General features: G+C 43.3%; 1 protein-coding gene across 1 annotated transcript; it reads left to right on the top strand.

Annotated features, from left to right (window-relative positions):
- The first annotated feature begins 737 nt into the window (after nt 1-737).
- LOC119361031 lies at nt 738-5,558 on the top strand. The gene is made up of 7 exons (XM_037626425.1): nt 738-1,112; nt 1,518-1,579; nt 1,700-2,185; nt 4,085-4,178; nt 4,295-4,395; nt 4,493-4,782; nt 4,931-5,558. Exons 1-6 carry the CDS (start codon nt 738-740, stop codon nt 4,578-4,580), a joined length of 1,206 nt encoding a protein of 401 aa, XP_037482322.1. The 3' UTR covers nt 4,581-4,782; nt 4,931-5,558.
- Nucleotides 5,559-9,681: the final 4,123 nt, after the last annotated feature.

Raw genomic sequence — 9,681 nt, 5'->3', positions numbered from 1 at the left:
CATACCGTTGTTTAGCGGCAAAGACAACCTGGATGAATATTTGGAGTGGGAGATGCGCGTGGATCAGAATTTTGATGGACAGCAGTACACCAAGGAGAAAAAGGTTCATGCTGCATCTATTGAGTTCATGGGCTATGCTTTAATATGGTGGAAACTATGTCACGCGGGAGGATGTCCGGAGTCTTGGAATCAGATGAAGAGTATCATGAAGAGACGTTTTGTTACGGAGCACTTCACTAGGATCTTGTACACACGCTTGCAGCAACTTCAACAAAGTAACTCTAGTGTTGAGGAGTATTATAAGAAGATGGAAATATTATTGATTTATGTAGGGGTAGAGGAGAAAGAAGAGGCTACAATGGCATGGTTTATGCATGGTCTGAAATCAAAGATACAAGACTGTGTCGATATGGTTGAATATACGGGATTACAAGGATTATTACACCATGCCATTCAAGCGGAGCAACAAGTAAAGCGTCGTGGTGGTCATGAAAATTTATCAAACTCAATGCGACGTAATTTTCAGCGAGAAGGTGGTGGTAATAGCGGTTTCAAATCAGATTGTAAGTCGGCTACCAAGGAAGTATCTCAATCCAAGGTTGAATCGTATCGTGCTTCTAATGCTCACACCAGTGATATTGTGTGCTTTAGGTGTCGTGATAGGGGGCATAAGAAGTTTGAGTGTCGTAATGAGAGGAGGGTTCTCCTCACAGAAGAAGGATACATGTCTGCGAGTGATGGAGAGAAAAAATGCTGACACGTCTAGTGAGAAATATGAAGAAGAGGAAAAAGTGAATGCGATGAGTTTTGAAGCTGCAGAAGCATACCCATCATTAATGGTGCAACGAGTGCAAGGAGATCGAATGGAGGATAAGGGGCACCGATGGAATATTTTCCTGTCTGAGTGTAAGATCAACAACACCAATTGCAAGCTGATAATAGATGGTGGAAGCTACACTAATGCAGTCAGCAAAGGGTTGGTTGATGCTTTGGGGTTGCCTGCATTGAAGCACCCGCAACCCCACCATGCCGAGTGGTTGTATCATACAGGGAAGTTGAAGGTTACTCATAGGGTGCGTGTCAAATTCTCTATTGGTGGTTATACTGATAAGGTGATCTGTGATGTCATACCAATGGATGCATGCCACTTGTTATTGGGAAGGCCATGGCAATACGATCATAATGCAACACATGAAGGTCGAACCAACACATATTCATTTTGGGATGCTGGAAAGCGATGTGTGCTACGACCAATGTTGGGCGATACAATCAAGGTGGATGAACATGTTCCATTGAATAAGAAGATTGCAAAGGCTGATCCGAAACCGAGGATGGTTTCCTTTGAAGAGGGAGGGGATGATATGACCTTTAATAAGAAAATGAAGGATTTCACATGTGTTACAGGAGCTATGCCACACATTAATCAAGAGAAGAGAGACACATGTTACTTGAAGGCCTCGTACATGCAAAACACATAAACCCCAGCTGCGTTTTACGTTGGTTCTATTTGCATGGAGGTGCCACCAGCTAGTTCAAAGAAAGATATGGTGATGCCAAACTTCAGAACACCTCCAAGATGGTAGTCCAGAGTGTGCCAAAGAAACATGGTATTGATAACTCCCGAACGTACATGTTTCAACCACCTCGGTCTGATCGTGTTGAGCAACGTATGATGCTTCTGCATGAATCTTGAGAACAGTTGCTGCCACGTAGGACAACCACCACTGTTCGGGGTAATGGCATCTCGGTCCAAACTCATCCCCACTTCTCCTCCCCCACTTCCCCGAGCAGTTGCTGTCCACCACGGCAAAACTGCCGCCACGCGCTCCCTTTTCCCCCTTCCCATTCCATTTGTTCCCATCCCCATCCGCATTCCACCCCTCTCCCCCCTTTACTGGGTGGTTTCCAGTCCACCCACACCCCTTCATTGTCTCCTTGAGTTGCTAGTGAGGGATTCAGAGCGGACAGATCTCAGCCGACTGCCGTTGTTGTCGGGGGCGCCCGCGAACTTTGCCGGCGAGTCGACTACTTCGTTGGTGGAAGTTCTCCAGTCGACCAGTGGGGGTTGTCTGCGAGGCGGCGACGAAATTCCATCAGGGATTATTGTAGAAGTGCTTACTTGCCGGAGTTCTTCATCGGCGGATTTCCTCTCCGGCGACTGCGGAAGCTTCTTCTCTTCGGCGAGGTTAGTTGGCAGCTCACATCTCTTTTGTACGGTCCGTGAATATGCCCTTTTTTCTCTGAGTGTGCTCATAAGCTAAATCTACAAATCTATGCTTTTAGAGCAGAGTAAACTATGGATTTGCTGCAGGTTTACTATTGATGTATTGGTCGAGGATGTTTGTTTCAATAGATTTTTAGTGCACTGCCTATTGAACATCATGTGCGTTTTGTTGCCATCTATGTTTTAGAGCAAATTATGGATGCGATAGATTTGCGGATGGAAACTTATGACCTCTCTCCAGTATACTATGCATGGCAATTTACTTCCCTTTTTGTGAGTACGTTCATATGCTAGAATATGCAATCCATGTTTTACATCAGAGTACACTATGGATTTTGCTACAGAGGTACCTTTTCTTATGTACAAAATGAGGATGTTGCTTTGCAATAGATAGATAGTACAATTCATGTTTGAACGCCATGTGAGACTTTTTGTTGCCAACGTGGATCGCGATGATGTGGATGGCAAGTTCTGACATTCTGTGTGTACACTGATGGCAACTACACTGTTCTTATAGAACTGTGGTGAATTTTAGAGAGTTCCAACACTGTGTAAACTATGTTACAATAGATATTGTGGATGGCAACTACACTGTTCTCATAGAATTATGGTGAATTGTCAGAGAGTTCTACCATTGATGGCAACTTTGCCTCTTGAACATACATAGATGTCCTAATTGTTATGGATGGCATTACTGTGCAACTGTCGCATTGTCAGTATCCGACAGCTAGATGGCAACATTTCCTACTTTTTTGGGGGGGGCACCAATTTCCGAGATGTCACCTATTTGTGCACTCACTTAATTCACATTTTTGCATGGCAACTTCATTACCACAGACAACATAATATGTCATACTTTACTCCCTGCCCTCTTTTTCAAATGACGGCAACTACACTGTTTGACATTTTTTCACATGGCAACTTCCAAGTGTCGTTTTTTAAAGTTTGACAGACGCACCCAAGCTGCTGCACCACTTCTCTCATGGTTGCTTTCTACATGGCAAATTTAATGTGCATCAAACAAATCCTTCTTGACACTAAGTTTTTGCAGAATTTCTACTGAATTTCATAGAGTTGTCAAAGTAGGGGCATCTTTTTACCTTTGAGCTACATAGTTATTTCGGATGTCATCATTGTGCATACGTCACAATGTCAACACGAATTATCCGACAACTAGATGGCAACATTTTCTATTTTTTGTACCCTCTTATTTCCTAGTTATAACATTTTTTGTGCAAGCACATGATTTACATTTTTTGGATGGCCACTAACACACACGGCATAAGATGCCATAATTTACTCCTTGACCTTTTTTAAATATGGCAAGTACTCTGTTTCGAGATTCTACATGCTGGCAACTTTTTGCAAGCTGATGCACCCAATCTGATGCACCCATTTTTCCCATGTTTGATTTCTACATGGCAACTTCAATTTTCAGTCCATTTTCCTTCATTTTTTAATAGAAACTTTTTGTAATGTTTAATGCAAATTTTGTCTACAACAGTCATCATTTTTCCTCTTTCAATGATCATAACCCGCAACTTTTCTGTTTCATTCATTTGATCTCTTTGGATGGCAATTCCCCTTCCGTGCATAGAAGTTTGTTCTTAAGTTTTACAACAAAAAACATTGTGGTCGACCCATGTTGTCATGTCTGGCATTTTTAACTGTTTTCCTTCTCAAATATTGCCGTCCAAGTGTGTAGGTTATTTACATTTTCTCTCTCTAAGATGACACCCTATTTTGAATGTGATTCTACAATTAACTAATCTAATCTACTTTCTGATGCATGAACTCGCCATGTATTCACTAAAACTCGCATATACAGGTTCCACTCACGTCTTCTATTTGGATTTGCAGCACCATGGTTCGGAACGTCCCTGACTCCGATGATGATGACTTCATGCCGCCCGGAGCTGAAGTTGCGGGTGGTGCTAATCGCAATGCAAAGAAGGTATGTAGAATTTATATGACTTTCTTTCTCATTAAACACGTGGTTTGTGGACGATGCCAATCCTTAGGCTCCCATTCTTTCCTTTTTAACTTCAATTTTGCATATGTGTTGAATAGCAGAAAAACCCGCGCAACGGAGGAGCACATGAACGTATGATAGAACTGTATGCCGATTTTGATAAGCCCAGAAAGAAGCTGCAAAGGAAATGGGGATGCAGGTGCTGATGAACATACGTTGCACCAATTTGAATAACCCCATGTGCGACTGGTTTGCGAGGTTATACCAGCCTGATAAGAGGGAATTTGTCATACCAGGGCATGGTGGGATTCCATTAGACGAGGACCTTGTTTTCAGCACACTTGGTGTCCCCAATGGCAGCATGGATGTCCCATACAAGGTTGATACGAGAGTGCAAGCATGTCTTTTCCCTGAAATGTTCCCTAGTCTTACGTCCCTACCGGTGAACTCCGCTTTTGTGAATATGCTTGTTACCATCCAAACAAGCGACGATGACTTCAAGAGGAAATTGCTCATGTACTTGATCTCAAATGTCTTTGCCCCAATGACATTGTTACGCCCCAGCAGCAGATGCTTTCCTGTTCTGGTATGAGTTGCTCCGTACCTGATTGCACCTTACCTGTTTATTTATTCATTTATTTCGTAGATTTCAAGTTCCCCTTCTCTTTTTTACCAACATAATACTGCAACTTACGCTTTTGCTTGGTCATTTTGTCATTTTGTTTATCTCGCAGGACCAGATAGGCAACGTTACCAACATGAACTGGTGCAAGTTCATAGTTGGTTTCCTTCATACTTCACTATCTAATAAAATGTACAACCAAGGCTGTCGGTTGCATCTAATGGCAAGTTTTTTTATGTCAAACCCTTTGCTTTTTCCATTCTAGGTCGTCCTCCCTCCCCCAGTGTTTTCTTACTCCTTTTTCGCATTAGAAGCTAATTTTGCGTGAGCACCTTGACCTACATGTTTGCATTTCTTTCAGCTCCTGTATGTCGATAAACTTGACATCAACACTGTCAACCTTAAACCGGTTGGCGGACTGCCTCCATCACACAAGTTTGTTACGTGTCCTTTGTCTGATGCCACAATCAAGGCTATTCTCGTTGCGGACAGGAAGCCCGATGGGACGTTTGGCAAGCTACAGACTAGTACTTTTACCTTCACTTTTCCATCTCCACAGTCACATACAAAATATGTGGCAACTTCTTCTTTCATTGCTAGCAATTGCTAGTTTCCTTTTTTCCACTTTTCATACACTGCAACTTGGCCACTTTTTTCATTGTATATTTTTTTACTTACATGTCCCCTAATCATGACTGGCAACACATACTGTATTAGCAATGGCAACTTCATTGTTTCAATCATGCACACTTCTCCACTTCGACGCCCACAGCTGGTGACTGATGTCTACTACACAACCTTCTTCTTGTAGACGTTGTTGGGCCTGCAAGTGCACAGGTTTGTAGGACAGTAGCAAATTTCTCTCAAGTGGATGACCTAAGGTTTATCAATCTGTGGGAGGCGTAGGATGAAGATGGTCTCTCTCAAACAACCCTACAACCAAATAACAAAGAGTCTCTTGTGTCCCCAAAACACCCATGGTAAATTGTATAGGTGCACTAGTACGGCGAAGAGATGGTGATACAAGTGCAATATAGATAGTAGATATAGGCTTTTGTAATCTGAAATAATAAAAACAGCAAGGTAACTAATGATAAAAGTGAGTGTAAACGGTATTGCAATGATAGGAAACAAGGCATAGGGTGTTGGGGAACGTAGCAGAAGTTCAAAATTTTCCTACGTGTCACCAAGATCTATCTACGGAGAGACCAGCAACGAGTAGAAAGAGAGTGCATCTACATACCCTTGTAGATCGCTAAGCGGAAGCGTTCAAGTGAACGGGGTTGATGGAGTCGTACTCGTCGTGATTCAAATCACCGATGATCCTAGTGCCGAACGGACGGCACCTCCGCGTTCAACACACGTACAGCCCGGTGACGTCTCCCACGCCTTGATCCAGCAAGGAGAGAGGGAGAGGTTGAGGAAGACTCCATCCAACAGCAGCACAACGGCGTGGTGGTGGTGGAGGAGCGTGGCAATCCAGCAGGGCTTCGCCAAGCACCATGGGAGAGGAGGAGTAGGAAGAGAGGTAGGGCTGTGCCAGAACTTCGTGTATAGCTCCCATGCGCCTCCCCACTATATATAGGGGTGGATGGGCTGGTTTCTTGCCCTCCAAGTCCATTGGGGCGTTGGCCAAGGTGGGAGGAAAGAAATCTCATTATTTCCTTCCCCACCGATTGTTATCCCCCTTTTTAGGGATCTTGATCTTATCCCTTCGGGATATGATCTTATTCCTTCTAAGGGGGGATCTTGGTGCGCCTTGACCAGGGGTGTGGGGCCTTGCCCCCACTACCCACGTCCATGTGGGTCCCCCCATGCAGGTGGGCCCCACTCCAGAACCTTCTAGAACCTTCCCGGTACAATACCGAAAAATCCCGAACATTTTCCGGTGGCCAAAATAGGACTTCCCATATATAAATCTTTACCTCCGGACCATTCCGGAACTCCTCGTGACGTCCAGGATCTCATCCGGGACTCCGAACAACATTCGCTAACCACATACAAACTTCCTTTATAACCCTAGCGTCATCGAACCTTAAGTGTGTAGACCCTACGGGTTCGGGAGACATGTAGACATGACCGAGACGTTCTTCGGTCAATAACCAACAGCGGGATCTGGATACCCATGATGGCTCCCACATGTTCCACGATGATCTCATCGGATGAACCACGATGTCAAGGACTTAATCAATCCCGTATTCAATTCCCTTTGTCTATCGGTATGTTACTTGCCCGAGATTCGATCGTCGGTATCCAATACCTTGTTCAATCTCGTTACCGGCAAGTCACTTTACTCGTTCCGTAACACATCATCCCGTGATCAACTCCTTGGTCACATTGCGCATATGATGATGTCCTACCGAGTGGGCCCAGAGATACCTCTCCGTTTACACGGAGTGACAAATCCCAGTCTCGATCCGCATAAAACAATAGATACTTTCGGAGATACCTGTAGTGCACATTTATAGTCACCCAGTTACGTTGTGACGTTTGATACACCCAAAGCACTCCTACGGTATCCAGGAGTTACACGCTCTCATGGTCGAAGGAAGAGATACTTGACATTGGCAAAGCTCTAGCAAATGAACTACACGATCTTTTGTGCTAGTCTTAGGATTGGGTCTTGTCCATCACATCATTCTCCTAATGATGTGATCCCGTTATCAACGACATCTAATGTCCATAGCCAGGAAACCATGACTATCTGTTGATCACAACGAGCTAGTCAACTAGAGGCTCACTAGGGACATATTGTGGTCTATGTATTCACACGTGTATTACGATTTCCGGATAATACAGTTATAGCATGAATAAAAGACTATTATCATGAACAAAGAAATATAATAATAACACTTTTATTATTGCCTCTAGGGCATATTTCCAACAGTCTCCCACTTGCACTAGAGTCAATAATCCAGTTCACATCGCCATGTGATTAACACTCACAGATCACATCGCCATGTGACTAATACCCAAGAGTTTACTAGAGTCAGTAGTCTAGTTCACATCACTATGTGATTAACACTCAATGAGTTTTATGTTTGATCATGTTGCTTGTGAGAGAGGTTTTAGTCAACGGGTCTGAACCTTTCAGATCCGTGTGTGCTTTACAAATCTCTATGTCATCTCCTAGATGCAGCTACCACGCTCTATTTGGAGCTGTTCCAAATAACTGTTCTACTTGGAGCTATTCTAAATTGTTGCCCCATTGTACGTATCCGGTATCTCTACTCAGAGCTATCCGGATAGGTGTTAAGCTTGCATCGACGTAACCTTTACGACGAACTCTTTTACCACCTCCATAATCGAGAAAATTCCTTAGTCCACTAGTTACTAAGGATAACTTTGACCGCTGTCCTGTGAGCCATTCTTGGATCACTCTTGTACCCCTTGACTGACTCATGGCAAGGCACACTTCAGGTGCGGTACATAGCATAGCATACTGAAGAGCCTACGTCTTAAGCATAGGGGACGACCTTCGTCCTTTCTCTCTATTCTGCCGTGGTCGAGCTTTAAGTCTTAACTTCGTACCTTACAACTCAGGCAAGAACTCCTTCTTTGACTGGTCCATCTTGAACACCTTCAAGATCATGTCAAGGTATGTGCTCATTTGAAAGTATTATTAAGCATTTTGATCTATCCTTATAGATCTTGATGCTCAATGTTCAAGTAGCTTAATCCAGGCTTTCCATGGAAAAACACTTTCAAAATAACCCTATATGCTTTCCAGAAATTCTACGTCATTTCTGATCAACAATATGTCAACAACATATACTCATCAGAAATTCTATAGTGCTCCCACTCACTTCTTTGGAAATACAAGTTTCTCATAAACTTTGTACAAACCCAAAATTTTTGATCATCATCAAAGCATACATTCCAACTCCGAGATGCTCACTCCAGTCCTTAGAAGGATTGTTGGAGCTTTGCATACTTATTAGCATCTTTCGGGATTGACAAAACCTTCCGGTTGTATCACATACAACCTTTCCTCATTAAAATCGTCGAGGAAACAATGTTTTGACATCCTATCTACAAGATTTCATAAATAATGCAGTAATCGCTAATATAATTCCAACAGACTCTTAGCATCGCTACGAGTGAGAAAATCTCATCGTAGTCAACTCCTTGAACTTGTCGGAAAACATCTTAACGACAAGTCGAGCTTTCTTAATGGTGACATTTACCATCATTGTCCGTCTTCCTTTTGAAATCCATCTGTACTCATTAGCCTTACGACCATCGAGCCGTTCTGCCAAAGTCTACACTTTGTTTTCATACATGGATCCTCTCTCGGATTTTATGGCCTCAAGCCATTTATCGGAATTCGGGCCCACCATCGCTTCTCCATAGCTCGTAGGTTCATTGTTGTCTAGCAACATGACCTTCAAGACAGGATTACGTACCACTCTGAAGTAGTACGCATCCTTGTCATCCTACGAGGTTTGGGAGTGACTTGATCCGAAGTTTCATGATCAATATCATAAGCTTCCACTTCAATTGGTGTAGGTGCCACAGGAACAACTCCCTGTGCCCTGTCACACACTAGTTGAAGAGACGGTTCAATAACCTCATCAAGTCTCCACCATCCTCCCACCCAATTCTTTCGAGAGAAACTTTTCCTCGAGAAAGGACCCGATTCTAGAAACAATCCATATTGCTTTCGGATCTGAATTAGGAGGTATACCCAACTGTTTTGGGTTTCCTATGAAGATGCATTTTATCCGCTTTGGGTTCGAGCTTATCAACCTGAAACTTTTTCATATAAGCGTCGCAGCCCCAAACTTTTAAGAAACGACAACTTAGGTTTCTCTAAACCATAATTCATACGGTGTCATCTCATCGGAATTACGTGGTGCCCTA

The sequence above is a fragment of the Triticum dicoccoides genome, chromosome 2B (assembly GCF_002162155.2).
Source record: "Triticum dicoccoides isolate Atlit2015 ecotype Zavitan chromosome 2B, WEW_v2.0, whole genome shotgun sequence".
Taxonomy (NCBI): Eukaryota; Viridiplantae; Streptophyta; class Magnoliopsida; order Poales; family Poaceae; genus Triticum; species Triticum dicoccoides.
This window is presented reverse-complemented; position numbering and strand designations above follow the sequence as displayed.